At 42.2% G+C, this 20,664-nt stretch overlaps 1 protein-coding gene across 5 annotated transcripts in view; it reads left to right on the top strand.

Annotated features, from left to right (window-relative positions):
- Positions 1–20,664, top strand: part of TTLL6 (tubulin tyrosine ligase like 6) — a 49,474-nt gene that overhangs the window by 24,151 nt on the left and 4,659 nt on the right. For 4 of the 5 annotated variants that reach the window (XR_005364463.1, XR_005364464.1, XM_038547594.1 and 1 more), the window contains 3 exons: positions 520–801; positions 15,140–15,509; positions 16,200–16,468. Coding sequence is in view for 3 of the 5 variants with exons in the window: in XM_038547594.1 (XP_038403522.1) it covers positions 520–801; positions 15,140–15,509; positions 16,200–16,468 (921 nt within the window). In the remaining 2 variants the exon portion in view is untranslated. The remainder of the gene's footprint in view (positions 1–519; positions 802–15,139; positions 15,510–16,199; positions 16,469–20,664) is intronic. The other variant, XM_038547595.1, reaches the window with a different exon arrangement.

Raw genomic sequence — 20,664 nt, 5'->3', positions numbered from 1 at the left:
CACCATCACCTGGGGTGACTGACCATAGCTGGCTCCCACCAGCCTGCTCTCTGTTCAAAGTGGGGACTGGCCCTGTACCGTGGGCCAGCTATTCAGTTGTCCCACAATCCAAATCTTTGGATGGCCCCTGTCTGCTTCCCCGTCTCTTTGGGCTCAGTGGAAAGACCCAGATGGCTTTGTGGTCAATTACCTTTTTCTCAAACACTCACTGGAAGGGACACGGTTAGAGCAGGATATTTTTGGCTTCTTGTATTTTATAACTTTGTGAGGGTCATAGGCCTTTTGAGAAACTGATAAAAGCTATGGACTCTCTTGCCATAAACTATACAAAGATACAGTTTTAAAACTGCAGTTCTAAGTGGTTCAAGGACCCCGTGAAACCATCTGTGAGCCTTCGGGGAGTCCCTACACCCCAGGATAAGAACCTCTTCTTCTCCTTGGCACCTACCCTTGGTGCAAGTGAAACTGGAAGTGGACAGAGCTGGGTTCCCATGGGCTGTCTGGTTTCCTCCTTCCCAGTATCTCCAGCCATCGACACTAGTGTGCTGCACCCCTGACTTGCTCTTGAGTGTCAGAGATGCAAAGAAAAACGAGACGAACAGCAGCCTCGAGCAGGAAACCCCCACCAAAGAGGCCAGCCCTGCTCCCTGCGAGCCGGTATCTGCAAGGCGGTATACCTCTGTACCCGACCTGAGGCACTCGAGCCTTCTCTGCGGCCCGGGGCTGGAGCTCAGCAAACCCATCTCCAGGATCAAGGAGGTCAAGTCTGCCTCTGCAGTGAACATACTCACCCACACTGTGGTGAGTAGAGCGGTCTACCTCCCCACAGGGCTAACCTCGGGGGCCAATGGCTTACTTTCTGGTCCCTTTTCCACTCCTGACTTGCTGTCTCCCTTTAAGTAAGCCGCTCGAGCCCCAATTTCCCCACCTGTGGAACCCAAGTTGTGGAATAGCTTACCAGCTAGGAGAATGCACCCATACTTTTAGGGCTCTTCGAATGGCCATCTTCTGCACCCCATCTTTAGTCCCATAGGAAGCTGTGTTAGCTTCCTGTGGCTACTGGAGCAGCTAGCTCACCACAGACTTGGGGGCTGAAAGCACAAGTTTATTCTTTCACAGTTCTGGAGGCTAGAAGTCTGAAAACAAGGTGTTGGCAGGGCATCTGAAGGCCCTAGAGGGAGGATCCTTCCTTGCTTCTGGCTAGATTCTGGTGGTTGCCAGCAATCCTTGCTGTTCCTTGACTTGTGGCACCATGACCTCAACCTCTACCTCTGTTGTCTTGTTACACAGACTCCCTCCTTGAGTTTCTCCTCTATATATCCTTATGTGGCCTTCGTGTAAGGACACCAGGCATTGGATTTAGGGCCCACCCTAATCCTGTATGATCTCACTTTAATTTGACTGATTATATCTACAAAGACTCTATTTCCAAATAAGGTCACCTTCTGAGCACTTGTGGCACTGTTGGTACATCACTTAAACAGTGTTTTTCAAACTCCATTTGTGTATGGACATCTTTTGAAGGAAAGAAAACTCTTCCAGATCCCCATGGCAGATCTAAATAATTTTTATAGATATATACAAGCATAAAACCAGATTTATAAAATCTTTATGTTTACAACTCTCATACAACTATGAAACTATGAAATCAAAATAAACATCACCAATGAAAGTAAACATCAAAAATATTATATTGAATGTGACAGTTGATTTTTTTTTTTTTTTTTTGCAGAAACTATGTTGCCACATAAATGTGGTACTGATGGTTCTAGAATAAGTCCCTCTGTGTTTACTGTAGTCATCCCACCAAAAGCTATATGATGACTGTATTGTAAGAACTAGAAACTCTTCAGCATTGTTGGGCCTTTGCTGGGTCCAAGTGCAATATAGAGGAGTGCAGTGTGTTTCAAGTTTCTAACCATATCCCACAGTAGAAATCTGTTTTATTTCATCCATCCGTATACACACACTGGAAAAAAATTTTTAGAACAATGATTAGCAATACCACCCATGGTGACTCTTTTCATATTTATTCTATTCTGTTCTATTCTTGAAAAAAAAACAGTTACAACCCACTAAATTAATTTCATGACTGGTTAATACATTTACAACCACTGTTCGAGAAACACCTTTAAGAAGGTAGGCTTTGGAACTTCATGACATTGTATGTCACAGACATGACACAAAAGCACAGGCAACAAAAGCAGGGCTGCCTGGCTGGCTCAATCAGAAGAGTGTGTGGCTCTTGATCTTGGGGCCATGAGTTCAAGCCCCATGATGCAGGTAAAGATTACTTAAGTAAATAAATAAACAAACAAAAAGCAAAAATAGATAAATGGGACTACATCAAACTTGAACAATCAACAGAGTTAAAAGGCAACCTGTGAAATGGCAGGAAATATTTTCAAATGGTGTATCTGATAAGGGGTTCATATCCAGAAAATATAAAGGACCGTTACAACTCATAACAAAGATAATCTGAAAAAAAAAAAGCCACAAAGATAATCTGGTTTTGAAATGGCCAAAATATTTATGGGTGGCCCAGTTGGTTGAGTTCTTGGTTCTTGGTTTCAGCTCAGGCTGTGATCTTGGGGTTGTGGGATCAAGCTCCTCCATTCGGCTCCACACTCAGTGTGAAGTCTGCTTGAGATTTTCTCTCCCTCTCTCTCTCCCTCTGCCCTTCCCCCTACCCTTTTCTGGAATCAATCAATCAATCAATCTTTAAAAAAAAAATGAGGGGCACTTGGGTGACTCAGCCAGTTAAGCTTCTGACTCTTAGTGGTGATCTCAGGGGTCATGGAATCAAGCCCCATGTCAGGCTTCCTACTCAGCGAGGAGTCTTCTTGGAAGATTCTCTCCCTCTGCCCCCACCCCCACTCTCTATTCTCCCTAAAATAATAAATAAGTAAATAAATAAATAATAAATAAATCTTTAAAAAAAATAAAATGAGCAAAGGAATTAAATAGACATGTCTCCAAAAATAAGCCAGTCACAAAAAGTGGAAGACTGCATGATTCCACTTATGTGAGCTATTGAGGGTAGAAACTCCTAAGAAAGTAGAATGGCAGTTGCCAGGGCTTACAGAGTTATTTCATAGTGATAGAGCTTCAATCTTACAAATTAAAAAGATTCCAGATGTCTGTTGCATAACATTGTGCATATTGTTAATGCTACTTACTGTATATTTAAAAATGGTTATTGTAGTAAATTTTATGTCGTGTGTGTAGGTTTTTTTTTTTTTTTTTTTCCTGCAATAAAGAAAAAAGAGAGTATCTATTGGGATCTGGCTGCCTCTGTTTGGATCCTGGAGTCTCCTCCATGACTTACATCTAGCCACTCTTAGCTCCCTCAGTTTCCCCATCTAAAAAAAATGTATTTGGGTGCCTGAGTGACTCAGTTGATTAAGCATCTGACTTTGTCTCAGGTCATGATCTCCAGGTCCTGGGATTGAGTCCCATATCAGGCTTCCTGCTGGGAGCCTGCTTCTCTCTCTGCCTATGTCTCTCCCTCTCTCTATGTGTCTCTCATGAATAATGCATCCCCAATAAATAAAGTCTTATTTTTTAAAAGAGTTTATTTATTTATTCATGAAAGACACACAGAGAGAGAGAGACAGAGACACAGGCAGAGGGAGAAGCAGGCTCCATACAGGGAGTCTGATGCGGGACTCGATCCTGGGACTCCAGGATCATGCCCAGGGCCAAAGGCAGGCGCTAAACCGCTGAGCCACCCAGGGATCCCCCCCCAATAAATAAAGTCTTAAAAAAAAGAGAAAAGAAAAAACAAAAAGAATGTTTCCTGGCAAAGTAGGGATCTTTTAAAAAATGTATACATTTAAACTTTATTTAAATGTGATTGGGTCATTTATTTCATTCTATCACCTATTCTTTTTCTTCTTGAACATTTTTTTTCTTTTTTTAAAAGATTTTTTTTCTTTTTAAAAGATTTTTATTTATTTATTTATTTTAAAGATTTTATTTATTTATTCATAGAGACATAGAGAAGCAGAGACACAGGCTCCACGCAGAGAGCCCTACACGGGACTCGATCCAGGGTCTCTAGGATCACGCCCTGGGCTGCAGGCAGCGCTAAACCGCTGCGCCACCGGGGTTGCCCTTAAAGATTTTATTTATTCATGAGAGACACAGAGAGAGGCAGAGAGAGAAGCAGGCTCCCTGCCGGGAGCCCGATGTGGGATTCGATCCCTAGACCCTGGGATCACACCCTGAGCCAAAGGCAGATGCTCAAGCGCTGAGCCACCCAGGTGTCCCTATTTTTTTAAGATTTTATTTTATTTTATTTTAAAAATATTTTATTTATTTATTCATGAGAGAGAGAGAGAGAAGGCACAGACACAGGCAGAGGGAGAAGCAGGCTCCGTGCAGGGAGCCCGACGCGGGACTCGATCCCGGGCCTCCAGGATCAGGCCCTGGACCCAAGGCAGTGCTAAACCGCTGAACCACCCGGGCTGCCCTAAAGATTTTAAAAAAGCACTTGGGACGCCTGGTGGCTCAGCAGTTGAGTATCTGCTCAGGGAGTGATCCTGTGGTCTCAGGATCAAGTCCCACATTGGGCTCCCTGCATGGAGCCTAGCCTGCTTCTCCCTCTGCCCATGTCTCTGCCTCTCTCTCTCTCTCTCTCTCTCATGAATAAATAAATAAAATCTTAAAAACAAACAAACAAACAAACACCCAGGCACCCCCCACCCCAGCCTTTTTTAAAAAGTTTAAGTAAATCTCTACATCCAATATGGGGCTCGAGCTCACAACCACGAGATCCAGAGTTACATGCTCTTCTGACTGAGCCAGCTAAGCACCCGAAAATGCTTGAATCTTAACTGTATTATTCTGACAAATAAATATACCCATGTAACCTATATCCCTATCATTGTATAGAAATTTCTGACCTCTCCAGAAAGTTCCCTCTTGTCCTTTCCCAGGCAATTTCCCCCTGTCCCTCATATCCCTCTTCAAGAAATCCATTATCCTGACTCTCATTTTTTTTTCTTTTTTCTTTGGACTATTTTGCCTATTCTCAAATTTTATATAAATACAATGATATAGTATATATTCTTTTGTGTTTGGCTTCTTTAGCTCAATATTATATCTGTGAGATCCATTCATGTTGTTGGGTATATCAATAGCTTGTTCTTTATTGCTGAATGATATATTCTATATCAGTGCAAATACACTGCAGTTTGTTTATTAGTCTTCTGTTGATGGACATTTGGGATGTTCCCGGTTTTTATTTTTTTATTGCTATTGTGATTAAAGTTCCTATGAACATTCCTGTACAAGTCTTTGTGAACATATGTTTTCATTTCCCTTGAATAACTACTTAGGAGGGATTTGTCAGGTCAAAAGGTAGGTCTATGTATAACTTCATAAGAAATTCCAAAATCTTTATTTAAAGGGATTGTATCATTGTACATGTCAGCCAGCAATGAATGAGAGTTCCATCTTTGTCAACATTTGGTATTACCCACTTTTTAAATTTTAGCCACTCTGATGGCTATTTGTGATTTTACACTGTGGTTTTAATTTGTATTTCCCTGATGATTAACTGTGTTAAGCACTTTGCCACGTGCTTGTTGGCCATTCATATATCTTTGTTGTTGTTTTTTTTTTTTTTAATTTTTTTTTAATTTTTATTTATTTATGATAGTCACAGAGAGAGAGAGAGAGAGGCAGAGACATAGGCAGAGGGAGAAGCAGGCTCCATGCACTGGGAGCCTGATGTGGGATTCGATCCCGGGTCTCCAGGATCGCGCCCTGGGCCAAAGGCAGGCGCCAAACCGCTGCGCCACCCAGGGATCCCATCTTTGTTGTTTTTAAAAGTTATTTATTTGAGAGAGAGAGCACGAGAAGGAGCGGCAGAGGGAGAGGGAGGGAGAATCTCAAGCAGACTCCATACTGAGTGCAGAACCAGATGCCAGGCTTGATCTCACATCCCTGAGATTATGACCTGAGCTGAAACCAAGAGTCAGACATTTAACCAACTATGCCACCCAGGTGCCCCCATTTATATGTCTTACTTTGTGAAGAGTATTTCAGGGTTTTGCTTCCCTCTCTTTTAAAAATTAGGATTATTAGGAATTATAAAGGAAGAAGGGGAACTACGTGGGAAAAATTAGAGATGGAAACAAACCACGAGAGACTCCTAACTTTGGGAAGCAAACAAAGGGTTGTGGAAGGGTAAGTGGGGTGGGGGGAATGGGGTAACTGGGTGATGGACACTGGGAGAGCATTTGATGGGATGAGCACTGGGTGTTATACTATATGTTGGGAGATTGAATTTAAATTTAAAAAATGTAAAAAAGGGGATCCCTGGGTGGCTCAGCGGTTTAGCGCCTGTCTTTGCCTGGGGCATGGTTCTGGAGTCCCGAGATCGAGTCCCGTGTCGGGCTCCCTGCATGGAGCCTGCTTCTCCCTCTGCCTGTGTCTCTGCCTCTCTCTCTCTCTGTCTCTCTGTCTCTCATGGATGAATAGATAAGATCTTTAAAAAAAAGATAAAAAAAGAAAAAAGGATTATTTATCTTTCTATTTAATTGTAGCAATTCTTTGTATATTCTGGAAACTTGCTTATTCTTTTACTTTTTAAAAAAATTTATTTATTCATGAGAGACAGAGAGGCAGAGACACAGGCAGAGGGAGAAGCAGGCTCCTCATGGGGAGCCCAATGTGGGACTCGATCCTAGGACCCCCGGGATCACAACCTGAGCCAAAGGCAGATTCTCAACCACTGAGCTACCCCCAAGCGCCCAACCTATTCTTTTTCTTAATAATGTCTTTGATTAGTGAAAATTTTTAATTTTGATGAATATTATCAAATTTTCTCTTATGGTTATTGCTTTCTATGTCTTACCTAAGACATTTTCAGGTACTTCCAGGTCACAAAGATGTTCTCCGAGATTTTTTCTTTTCTTTTCTAAGATTTTATTTATTTATTTATTTGAGAGAGAGAGACAGAGAGAGGGGGAGAGAGAGAGAGAGAGAGAGAGAGGGCATGAGTAGGGGAGGAGGGCAGAGGGAGTAGCAGACTTTCCACTGAGCAGGGAGCCCAACATAGGGCTTGATCCCAGGACCCTGATCTGAGCTGAAGGCAGACGCTTAATCACCCAAGCTACCCAGGCACCCTTCTTCTAGGTTTTCTTTCTTTCTTTCTTTCTTTCTTTCTTTCTTTCTTTCTTTCTTTCTTTCTTTCTTTCTTTCTTTCTTTCTTTCTTTCTTCTTCTTCTTCTTCTTCTTCTTCTTCTTCTTCTTCTTCTTCTTCTTCTTTCTTTCTTTCTTCTTTTTCTTTCTTTTTCTTTCTTTCTTTCTTCTTTCTTTTAAAATTTTATTTCTTTATTCATGAGAGAGACAGAAAGAAAGGCAGAGACACAGGCAGAGGGAGAAGCAGGCTTCATGCAGGGAGCCCTATGTGGGACTCTATCCCAGAATTCCAGCATCATGACCTGAGCCGAAGGCAGACGCTCAACCACTGAGCCACTCAGGCATCCCTCCCCTAGATCTTTTTTTTTTTTTCTTTTTTTCTTTTCCCTAGATCTTTTCTAAAAGCTTTATAGCTTTAACTTTGTGTATAGGTCCATGATCTACTTCAAATTAATTTTTGAATACATTCAGTAACGGGAACTAGGGTTTGTTTTTCCCATATATGTATCTACTTCTAATATTATTTATTGAAAAGACTTTCTTTTCTCATGCAAATGCTTTGCTGGTAAGTTTTTTGTTGTTGATTCTTCAGAATTTTTATCAAAATTATGTCACTTTTAAATAAAGACATTTTTACTTCTTTCCAATCATTATGCCTTTATCTCTTTTTCTTGCCTTATTATGCACTGAGATTTCTAGTATGACATTGGATAGAGAAGACATCCTTGACCTGTTTCCAGTCTTAGGGGGGGAAACATTCAGTCTTCTATCATCAAGTATGATGTGAACTGTAGGGTTTTTGTAGGGGTTCTTTATCAGATTGAAGAAGTTCACTTCAATTCCTAGTTTGCTGAGAGTTGTTTTAAATCATGCATGGATATTGAATTTTGTCAAGTGTTCTTTTGGTATCAGTTGATAAGATCACATGGTTTTTCTACTTTTGATTTTACTGATTTCTGCTCTTTATTAATGTTTTCCTTCTGCTTTCTTTGGATTTATTTTCCTTTCATTTTTCTAGTTTTTTTTTTTTAAGATTTTATTTATTTATTCATGGGAGACACAGAGAGAGAGTGGCAGAGACACAGGTAGAGAGAGAAGCAGGCTCCATGCAGGGAGCCCGATGTGGGACTCGATCCCAGGACTCCAGGATCATGTCCTGGGCTGAAGGCGGTGCTAAACCGCTGAGCCACCCAGGCTGCCCCCTTTTTCTAGTTTTTTAAGGGAGAAGCTTTGAAAGCTTTGATTATTGGTTAAAACCTTTTTCCTTTTTTTTTGTAAAGTAGGCTCCACACTGAACCTACACCCTGAGGTCAAGAGTTGCGTGCTCTGCCTACAAGCCAGCCAGGTGTCTTAAGACCTTTTCTTTCCCTTTCTTTGTTTCTTTCTTTCTATTTAAATATTTTATTTTTAAAAAATTTTAAGTAATTTCTACACCCAGTGTGGGGCTAAACTTACAACCCAGAGATCAAGAGTCCTATGCTGGGGATCCCTAAGTGGCTCAGCGGTTTGGTGCCTGCCTTGGGTCCAGGGTGTGATCCTGGAGTCCTGGGATCGGGTCCCACATCGGGCTCCCTGCATGGAGCCTGCTTCTCCTTCTGCCTGTGTCTCTGCCTCTCTCTCAGTCTGTGTCTCTCATGAATAAATAAATAAAATATTTAAAAAAAGAGTCCTATGCTATATCAACTGAGCCAGCCAGATGCCCAAGACCTTTTCTAATATAACATTTAATGCTATATTTTGGTATATTTTGCCATACTGGTTTTTAAAAAGATTTTATTTATTTATTCATTAGAGACATAGAGAGAGAAAGAGAGGCAGAGACATAGGCAGAGAGAGAAGCAGGCTCCTTGCAAGGAGCCTGATGCAGGACTCATCCCTGGCCCCAGGATCACTCCCTGAGCCGAAGGGAGACACTCAGCCACTGAGCCACCCAGGCATTCCACTATACTGTTTTTTTGTTTTCATTTAGTTCAAAATGCTTTCTAATTTCACTTCAGATTTCCTTTATGACTTATGGATTATTTAGAAATGTGTTATTTAATTTCCAGTTGTTTGGAGATCTTCCTGGTGTTTTTCCTGTTACTGATTTCTATTTTAATTCCATATGGTCAGATTTCAGTTCTTCTAAACTTGTCAAAGTTTAGGTTATGACCCAGGATATTAGTTTCTTTTGGGGAATGTGCATCTTGCCGTTGCTGGGTAGTGGTCAATTGCATTTGTTTCATTAATGATGTTTAATTCTTCTATGTCCTTGTTAATTTTCTGTGTATGAGTTCTATCAATTCCTGTGAGAGAGAAATGATGAAATCTCCAAATATAATTAGGAATTTGTCCATTTCTCGTTTCATTTCTGGAAGCTCTTTCTTCATGTATTTTGCAGCCTTCTCATTAGGTATATACATATTTAGGATTGTTATGTCTTGGCAAATTGACCCTTTTCTCGTTATGCACTTCCTCTTAACTCTCTTGCTCTAATTATTTGATTCTGAAGTCTGCCTTGTCTGATATTCATAAAGCCACTCCTGCTTTCTTTTGATTAGTGTTTGGATGGTGGGTCTTTTTCCATCGACAGATCCATCCAGTTCATTGGCCTGGGTAGCTCAGTGGTTGAGCCTGAGGCTCAGATTGTGATCCCAGGGTCCTGGGATCAAGTCCCATATCAGGCTCTCTGCGGGGAGCCTGCTTCTCCCTCTGCCTATGTCTCTGCCTCTTTGTCTCTCATGAATAAACAAAATCTTAAAAAAAAAAAAAAAAGAACTTTAGGTTTTGTTAACTTTTCTCTGTGATTTATTTTCGAATTCAACCCACTGAGCCACCTAGGCACCTGTACACACTAGTTTTATCTGCACACCACAAATTTTGAGATGTTGCATTTTTATTATCATTCAGTTTGAAATACTGTCTAATTAGCTTCTTTTAAATTTTTTTAAAAAGATTTTATTTATTTATTCATGAGAAACACAGAGAAAGAGGCAGAGACATAGGCAGAGGGAGAAGCAGGCTTCCTGTGAAGAGCCTGATGCGGGACCCCATCCCAGGACTAGGAGATCACGACCTGAGCCAAAGGCAGACACTCAACCACTGAGCCACCCAGGCGCCCCCTTGTCTAATTTCCTTCTGATTTCATTTTTGTCCCATGGGTGATCTAGAAGTGTATTGTTGAATTTTTAAGTTTTGGGGGTTTTTAGAAGTATCTTGTACTGTTATTAGTTTCTAATTTAATTCCTTTGTGGCTAGTGTACATGCTTTGTGAAATTTCAGTGCTTGAAATTTTCCAAGAATTGTTTTATGACCCAGCAAATGGTTTATCTTGATTAATATCCGATGTGCACTTCAAAAAAAAATGTGTATTCTACAATTGTTGAGTATAGTGTCTTACGTGTCAGTTAGATCACTGTGGTTGGCAGTGTTGTTCAGATTGTTCATACCCAGACTAATTCAGTGTCTACTTTTTATTTTGGTTACTGAGAGAGATGTTAAAATCTCAACTCTAATTGTGGATTTATTCATTTTTACCCTGTGTTTCTGTTTCATGTATTTTGAAGGTCTTTTATTAGGTACATATTTGCAATTACCTTGCCTTTTTGATGTATTGACCCTTTTTTAAAATCATCATGAAATGATAAAATCCTATTTATCCTAGATAATACTCCTTGTCTTAGAATCTGTTTTGTTGGGGGCGCCTGGGAGGCTCAGTGGGGTAAGTGTGTCTTGATTTCAGTTCAGGTCATGATCTCAGGGCCATGGAATTGAGCCCGACATTGACTCCACACTCAGCAAGGAGTCTGCTCAGGATTCTCTCTTCCTCTCCCTCTGCCCCTCCACCAGCTCATCTGCACACACACATACTCTCTCATATAAATAAATGAAATCTTAAAAAAAAAAGAATCTATTTTGTTTAATATTAATATAACCACTTGAGCTGGTTATGATTAATGTTTATATATCTTTTTTGATATATCTTTTTACTTTCAACTTATTTTTCTCATTTTATTTATAAAGATTTTATTTATTTATTCATGAGACACACAGAGAGAAAGAGAGGCAGAGACACAGGCAGAGGGAGCAGCAGGCTCTATGCAGGGAGCCTGATGTGGGACTTGATCCGGGTCTCCAGGATCATGCCCTGGGCTGAAGGCGGCGCTAAACCGCTGAGCCACCTGGGCTTCCCAAGATTGTATTTATTTGAGAGAAAGAGAAAGACAGAGAGAAAGAGAGAGAGAGAGAGAGAGAGAGAGAGAGACTGTGAGTAGGGGGAGGGGCAGAGAGAATCCCAAGCTGACTGCACTGAGTATGGAGCCTTATGGAGGGCTTGATCCCACAACCTAGAGATCATGACTTGAGCCAAAATCAAGAGTCAGACACTTAAGTGACTGAGACACCCCGGTGACCCTCTCACCCTCTCATATTTAAAGAACATCTCTTATAGACAAAATAAGTGGATAAAATAAAAATAAAATAAAATCCAGTATGACAACCTCTGCCTTCAAATTGGAATATTTACTCCATTTTCATTTAATATAATTATTAATACAATTGAATTTAGGGCTGAAATTTTATGTTTTCTATTGCTTTTTTCTCATGTTCCTCTTTTTTTGCCTTCTTTTGGGTTAATTCAAAATTGAATATTTGTTTTTATTCATATGTATATAATTTTTTTTAGTTATAACTTTTTGCTTTTTTTCTTAGTGGTTGCTCTGGGGATTCCAAAATGTATCTCCAGCTTGTTAGAATCTACTTAGAGGTAATATATTTCATTTTGAATATGGGAAAATAATTCCCTCTTTTGTTCTAACATACATTATAAATCCCACAACACAGTGTTATACATTTTTCTTGGTTTTTTTTAAATATATATACACATCTTTTTTTTATTTATGATAGTCACACACAGAGAGAGAGAGGCAGAGACATAGGCAGAGGGAGAAGCAGGCTCCATGCACCGGGAGTCCCACGTGGGATTCGATCCCGGGTCTCCAGGATCGCGCCCTGGGCCAAAGGCAGGCGCTAAACTGCTGCGCCACCCAGGGGTCCCCAATTTTTCTTGTTTTAAAAAAGATTTTATTTTTAAATAAGCTCTACACCCAATGTGGGGCTTGAACTCACAACCCTGAGATCAGGAATTGCATGTTCCACTGACTGAGCCAGCCAGGTGCACCTAAATTTTGCTTTAAACAGTCATAATATTTAAAAGAATTAAGAGGAAGATATTATTTGTATTTAGAAAATTTTTAAAGATTACTTATTTATTTACTCATGAGAGACATACAGAGAGAGGCAGAGACATAGGCAGAGAGAGACATCTGTGGGAGCCTGATGTGATACTTGATCCTAGGACCCCGGGATCATGATCTGAGCTGAAGGCGAATGCTCAACCACTGAACCACCCAGGCATCCCAGGAAGATATTTTTAAAAATATCTATGTATTTATTTGAGAGAGAGAAAGAGAGAGAGAACAAGTAGGAGGAGCAGAGGGAGTGGGAGAAAGAATCCCAAGCAGACTCCATGCCAAGAACAGAACCCACTGGGGGGAGCTTGGCTCCATGACCCCAAAATCAGGACCTGAGCCCAAACCAAGAGTGGATGCTTAACCAACTGCACCACCCAGGTGCCTTAAGAAGAAGAAGGATATTTTAAGAATATATTTGTATGTATATATGTAAAATATGTATATATGTGTGTTTATATGCATATGTATGTATATCTATATGTCATTTCCTTTTAGCCGGAAAAACTCTCTCTAGCATTTACTGTAGTGCATATCTCTTTGCTGGTGATGAATTTTCTATTTTTGTTTATCTAAAAATGTCTTTATTTAGCTTTCATTTTGAAGGCTATTTTTATTGGACCTAGAATTCTGGGTTGACATTTTTTTCTTGCAGCATTTTAAAAATATTGTTTCAGGGGATCCCTTGGTGGCTCAGCGGTTTAGCACCTGCCTTCGACCCAGGGCATGATCCTGCAGTCCTGGGATCAAGTTCCACATCAGGCTCCCTCTATGGAGTCTGCTTCTCCCTGTGCCTGTGTCTCTGCGTCTCTGTCTCTCTCTCTCTCTGTCTCTCATGAATAAATAAATAAAATATTTTTAAAAAATGTTGTTTCATTATCTTCCCGTCTTCTTTTTCTTTTTTAAGAAGTCAACTGTATTTGTAACATTGTCCCCTATATGCACTGTCATTTTTCTTTGGCTGTTCTATCTTTGGATTTCAGCAATTTGACTATGATGTGTCTGGGTGTCATTATTTTTAAAGATTTTATTTTTTTTTTAAGTAATCTCTAGGGCAGCCCGGGTGGCTCAGTGGTTTGGCGCCTCCTTTGGCCCAGGGCGTGATCCTGGAGACCCAGGATGGAGTTCCATGTCGGGCTCCCTGCGTGGAGCCTGCTTCTCCCTCTGCTGGTGTCTTTGCCTCTCTCTCTCTCTCTCTCTCTCTCTCTCTTTCTCTCTGTCTCTCATGAATATATAAATAAAATCTTAAAAAAAAAAGAGTCACATGCTTTTGACTGAGCCAGCCGGGCACTGCATCTGGGTGTCATTTTATTTGTACTTATTCTATTTAAGATTCTTGAGCTTGTTGGTTTTATAAATTGATGTCTTTTACCAAATTTGACAAGTTTATGGCTATTATTTCTTCAAGTATTTTTTCTGCCTTATTTCATTCCTCTATTTTACTGTGTCTATCACTGTAGGTACCTCAGATAATTAGAATCATACAATATTTATACTGTTGTGTCTGGTTTATTTCACTTAGCATAACATGTCAAAGTTCACTCATGTTGTAGTATAGATCAGAATTTCCTTCCTTTTTAAAACTGAATAGTATTCCGGGATCCCTGGGTGGCGCAGCGGTTTGGCGCCTGCCTTCGGCCTAGGGCGCGATCCTGGAGACCCGGGATCGAGTCCCACATCGGGCTCCCAGGTGCATGGAGCCTGCTTCTCCCTCTGCCTGTGTCTCTGCCTCTCTCTCTCTCTCTCTCTCTGTGACTATCATAAATAAATAAAAATTAAAAAAAAAAAAACTGAATAGTATTCCATCCATTCATCCATTGGTGGATATTTGGGTTATGTCCACCTTTTGGCTGTTATGAATAATGTTGCTGGGAATGTTGGTGTACATGCCTTTTAAAAAGGAGTCATATAATAACTCATACCTAGAAGCAGAAATACTGGGTCACAGAGTATTTATAATCTTATTTAACTATTTCCAGATGATTCACCAGAATGACTATACCAGTCTACATTATCAGCAGTGCATGAGAGTCCCTATTCTGCACCCCCACCAATAGCTTTCTAATTTTTTCCAGTATCATAGCTGTGAAATAATATCTATTTTTCTGATGACCGGTTTCTAGAGTTTAAAAATCTCTCGTTTGTTAACAACAACAACAACAACAACAAAAAACAGAAGAAGCTCTGTGGACCTCTCCACCATCCTCTGCCCTAGTGGTTAGTCGATTCCTGGTTAGGAATCGATTAGGAAATGATTCTAACCTAATCTTTCTTGTTGCTGATGAGCTTGGCTTACTTAGTCTGTTTAAATCAAGAAGGCGGAGCACCTGCGTGGCTCAGTGGCTGAGCGACTGCCTTTGGTTCAGGTCATGATCCCGGGATCTGGGAATCGAGTCCCACATCAGGCTCCCAGCACGAAGCCTGCTTCTCCCTCTGTCTGTGTCTCTGCCTCTCTCTGTGTCTCTCATGAATAAATAAATATATTAAAAAAGGAAAAAAAAAGGGACGTCTGGGTGGCTCAGCGGTTGAGCATCTGCCTTTGGCTCAGGCGTGATCCCAGAGTCCCTAGATCGAGTCCCTCATCGGGATCTTTGCATGGAGCCTGCTTCTCTTCCCTCTTCCTATGTCTCTGCCTCCCTCTCTCTGTGTCTCTCATGAATAAATAAATAAAATCTTAAAAAAATAAAAAATAAATCAAGAAGGCATAGGAAGGAGCCCTAAGCTTCCACAACCTCATTTTGGACTGTTTTCTCTTCCAGCCCTTAACCTCAATAGAAACCTCCTCAGACTCTGCCACCCAGGTCTCAGACTCCCCAGAGTCTCTGCTGAGCAGGACCGGGACAACCAGCTCTGAATGCAGCAGCCCCGAGATGGATAAGGCGGTCTCCCTTAAATACAAGCACCACTACACTCCCCAGCACCTCATCCAGGGTAAAATAGCAAAAATTTCTCTTCCAACCAAATCCCAGACCTTCTTAGGAAGTCTGAACCGAAAGCGGACTTCACTGAAGAACGACAGGAGGAAGCAGCATCTGATGTCAGAGCTCTTCACCAAGGTTCAACCGAGGGAGAAACTTTCCCTGTTCCCAGCTTACTACAACCCGAAGCTGATGCTGAATAGCAAGTCACGTGAGTGCCAGTGTGTCCAGGCCTGTCCAGGGGACCAGGTAACTAACACAACCAGTCCAGGGGACCGGGTAACTAACACAACCAGTCTCGTCTTTGCAGAGAGCCCAGTTTGGGGGGATTGGGGGAGATGCAGCCCCTGCCTGCAGGGAGACCCCCACCTGATAGTGGAGACATAGGCCACATCCTTAGGGGATCTCAGGTCTTACTGAAATACAAAAAAAAAAAAAAAAAAAAAAAAAACATGGTGGAGGGTACCTGGGTGGCTCAGTGGTTGAGCGTCTGCCTTTGGCTAGGTCGTGATCCCAGGGTCCTGAGATTGAGTCCCCCATCGAGCTCCCCACAGGGAGCCTGCTTCTCCCTCTGCCTATGTCTCTGCCCCTCTTCCTTTGTCTTTCATGAATAAATAAATAAAATCTTTAAAAAAAACGAAAAGAAAATACAAAAAAAAAAAAAAAGGGTAAACAGAATGCTTTAGACAGGTACCCTGTTCCACGTTTCCTGGTTGTTACTCAGGTGAGGCACATGCAGCTGAGTCTGCATCAGTTAAGGGGCATGTCGTGGCTGTTTGTGATTCAGGAACTTCAGCTGGTTTTTAAGCCAGGGGACCCTTGTGGGAGGTGGCCTCCCGCCCGCAACGTGTGCCCAGTCCAGCAACACAAATATCTGATGCCTATCACTTCACCTTTCCAGAAAACCGCTCCCCGCCCTGGGAGGGCTACTTCAGCAGCCGGAGCTCTGGTGAGAAGAAACAGCTGCGTGTGTCCTCCGTGCTCCTCCTGAATGATCCTCCCAGCCCTGACGTGTCTCTGAATGATCTGCTGGTGGTTGCCACCCCGGCCCGACTGGATCCCAGGCCTGGCAGGAGCCATAGTGGCGCCATGAGAGGCCCGTGTGTGCAGGAGCAGGAAGCATACAGCCACGGCCTGATCTCTGGCCAGAAAGGATGTGAGAGGGACTAGGTAGGCCCACCCATGTTCCCTTCATGTGCTTGTTTCATTGGCAGGCACCACGTGCATATTTCTGGAACATCAGGTAGGTAGGTAGATGATTGGATGGATAAAGACATACAGGTAAGTAAATAATTAAGACAGACCTCAGTCATGATGTGGCCCCCTTGCAATGTATAAATCTGCCATGACCACTCTGTCCCCACTGCTTTGGGGGTGCTTTGCTTGTCTTCCACTTATGGCTAAAATTGAGAGTCGTTAACATTGATCCCAGAAGTAGAACCATGAGGGATTGATTACCACACCTTTCATTCCACCTCAGTCCAGGTCTCTTGCCCCAAAAGCTGGCCCTCTAATGACATGCACAGAAGGGACAATACAACAGGACAATGGAACCTGAGGAGATCTGAAAACAAAGACCCTGGAGAAGCTTTGATCCCACTATGTGCAAGAATGGAGGAGATAGCAAGGAGCCCTCTGTGATGAGCTTGGCTTATTTAGTCTGTTTAAATCAAGAAGGCATAGGAAGAAGCCCTAGGCTTCCACAACGTCATTTTGTGGGATCCAAATGATCAAGGCTGGTATGTACCAACTTAGGAGAGCTCGACAGCATAGCGTGGTGTGAAGAAGGGGGGCTTATGCCACTTGGCTACCTAGAGAGGAAGGCTGTGCTTTTTTTTTTAAGATTTTATTTATTTATTTGAGAGAGAGAGAGAGCACAGGTGCGTGAGCAGGGCGGAGAGGCAGAGGCAGAGAGAGAAGCAGACTCCCCACTGAGGAGGGAGCCGGACCTGGAGCTCCATCCCAGGACCCTGAGATCATGACCTGAGCCGAAGGCAAACGCTTAATGAAATGAGCCACCCAGGCACCCCAAGGCTCTGCATTCTAATCATCACCCTCACTCCTGCCACTAAAGCAGACTATGACCACCAGTTTGACTGGGCCCTTTCATGACCAGTAGCTCACACTGCAGAAGGGTGGGCCAGTAAACACTTCGGGTGCTTGTAAAAATGCATATGCCAGGGCCTGCTTCCAGAAATTCTGATTCAATAAGACCTAGTAGGGGCCCAAGAATTTGCATTTGAGAAGGTCTTCTTTATGATTCTGATGCCCTTCTCACCACCCTCAGAGAAAAAGTGGGCCTGGTGTTTCCCAAACTTCCTTTGGCAATACAAATCATGGGGGGCCCTTGTTAAGCCTATTGCTTTCTGGGTGACACCCCTGAAAATTGGCACAAGAGGCTTGAGATGAGGCCCTGGGCATCTGTCTCTTGAATAAGTACCTCAGGTGTGGTAGTGAGGACTGTCCTACATCTAGACCCAGGCCTGGGCAGAGGAACCTGTGATAGCCAGGCCTGACCTGTGGGCCTGATATTAGTACAAAACTCCCTGATCCTTATGGAGCTCAAACCTACCCCTACTATCTTTGGTTTGTAATTTTCTAGTACTAAAATTTAAAAAAAAATTTTTTAGATTTTTTTATTTATTTTAGGGGGAGAGAGAGAGAGAGAGAGAGAGAAAATGCATGTATAAATGTGTGCACATGCAGGTGGCCAAGCCAACCAAGGGAAGGGGCAGAAGGAAAGAATCTCAAGCAGATTTCCAGATGAGCATGGAGCCCCACCTGGGGCTCAGTCTCATAACCCTGAGATCATGACCTGAGCCAAAATCAAGAGTCAGATGCCTAACCAACTGAGCCACCCAGGTACCCCAAATTCAAAATTTAAGTGAAGATACGGTTACTTATTTATTGCTATTTATGCTCCTATTGTTAAGAAAAGGGGGGGTGATATAGCAGATTACAGTGAAAAATTTATTCAGTGTGACTGTTACAATGAAGTTATAATGATCAGATGCCACACAGAGAAAGAGAGAAGATCATTATATTAAGAGAGAGTGATAAAGGGCTTCTTGAATTGACTATTGAATTTGGCTCAGAATCTCTTTTTTTTTTTTTTAAGTTTTTTTTTTTAAAGAGATTTTATTTATTTATTCATGATAGACATAGAGAGAGAGAGAGGCAGAGACACAGGCAGAGGGAGAAGCAGGCTCCATACCGGAAGCCCGTCGTGGGACTCAATCCCGGGACTCCAGGATTGCGGCCTGGCCGAAAGCAGGCGCCAAACCGCTGAGCCACCCAGGGATCCCCTGGCCCAGAATCTCTTAAACAGAAAAGGCCAAACAAAGCATTCTGTTTGGGTCTTTCTTGTCTCTCCAATAAGAATAGAGACTCTCTTAAGGATATGGACTATGGGGACACCTGGGTGACTCAGCAGTTGAGCGCCTGCCTTTGGCTCAGGGCGTGATCGCAGGATCCACAATCCAGGATCGAGTCCAGAAGCCTGCTTCTCCCTCTGCCCATGTCTCTGCTTCTCTCTGTGTGTGTCTCTTTGAATAAATAAATAAAATCCTAAAAAAAAAAAAAAAAAAAAAAAAAAGGTTTTAAAAAAAGTATATGGACTATGTCTCTACTGTCAGACTGGGGTCTTCCTGAGGGCAGGGGCTGCATCTCCCCTGCTAAGCCCAGACTGGGAGCTCCTCAAAGATTAGGGCTATTGGTCACTTCATCCCCTGGGCTCTTGGTACATCCTTGTACATACTGGTATTTAAAAAAATATATTTATTTATTTATTTTTAGACAGAGACAGCGCGCATTCTTGGGGACAGGGACAGAGGGAGAGAGAATCTCAAGCAGACTTCACACTGAGTGTGGAGCTAGACTTGGGGCTTGATCTCATGACCCTGAGATCATGACCTGAGTCAAAACCAAGAGCCAGAGGCTTAACTGACTGTACCCTCCAGGTGCCCCCATGCTGGCACTTATATGATTGGTTCCTCAACACCAGATTTGGGTTATAGTGAGCTGGAAACAGGGAGAGCTTTTTGCTCAGTTGAATCTCTGACGTCAGGCACCCCTCTTTGTGTCATTCTTTAGCAAAGTCCAGCGTGGATTGAGACTCCCTGAGAGGCTCTGAGATTTTTTTTTTTGGCAGAGAAGTTTTTGGTATTTTCTCCTAAATGAGTAAAAATAAGTTAAAAAATAAAGATAGATAATTCCTTAGGAGAGACTTGTTGCCCTGGCTCTAATTTCTGAGAGCAGTTTGTCATACGGAGTCTCATATTATAGATTTTTACTACCGTAGTGGACAGTGACTGAAGGCATTGACTTTTAATGAATATTAATGATGGTAATAGTTACCTCTATTTTTTTGGTAGTCTACCATATAAGTGTGCCAGCACTTATTTTTTTAATCTAATTTCATTCCAATCTCAATTGTGCACTTTAGAAAAGAAAAAAAATTGAGTCTCAAAAAGCATAACGCCTAACCTTTGGGAGGTCACACAGCTTTTAAGTGATAGAGCAAGGATATGAGTCAGATGTTTCTGATTCCCAAACCATACTATCTTTCTTTCAAATGGCATTTTTAATAATCTTCAGTTTGATGGGACGCCTGGGTGGCTTAGTGGTTAAGCATCTGCCTTTGACTCAGGGCCTGATCCTGGGTTTGGGGATCGGGTCCCACATCAGGCTCCTGCAGAGAGCCTGCTTCTTCCTCTGCCTGTGTCTCTGCCTCTCTCTCCATCTCTCATGAATAAATAAATAAAATCTTTAAAAAAATAATAATAATCTTCAGTTTGAGCCTAAGGGCATAATAAATAGCTCTGTATGAAGGCATTTCTGCAGGTAGCACAGGTAGCCAAGACCAGGCAAGGCCTCTTAGAATGCCATGGGGGTCACCAGATCTCAGAGCTGGCTCTCTGCTCTTAGGTCAAATGATGGCTTCAAAAAATGCCCAATTAATCAGTCCACAAAGGACTGACACATACAAGGCAAACTCATAAAGTCTAGTTATATACAGGGCAATGCCTGGCTATCGATGCTTTGATTTACAAATGAAGGATGAGGGCAGCCTGGGTGGCTCAGCGGTTTAGTGCTTGCCCAGGGCGTGATCCTGGGGACCCGGGATCGAGTCCCATGTTGGGCTCCCTGCATGGAGCCTGCTTCTCCCTCTGCCTGTATCTCTGCCTCTCTCTCTTGTCTCTCATGAATAAATAAATAAAAAATCTTAAAAACAAAAACAAATGGAGGATGATGTGGCATAAGAATAGGGCTTCTGTATAATAAGTAATGGTTAGGAGCACCTGGGTGGCTCTGTCAGTTAGGCTGTCTGCCTTGGGCTCTAGTCATGATCTTATAGGACTCTCGAG

This window comes from Canis lupus, chromosome 9 (assembly GCF_011100685.1).
Source record: "Canis lupus familiaris isolate Mischka breed German Shepherd chromosome 9, alternate assembly UU_Cfam_GSD_1.0, whole genome shotgun sequence".
In the NCBI taxonomy this organism is placed as follows: Eukaryota; Metazoa; Chordata; class Mammalia; order Carnivora; family Canidae; genus Canis; species Canis lupus.
The sequence above is the reverse complement of the archived record's forward strand: the minus strand, read 5'-3'. Positions and strand labels throughout refer to the sequence as shown.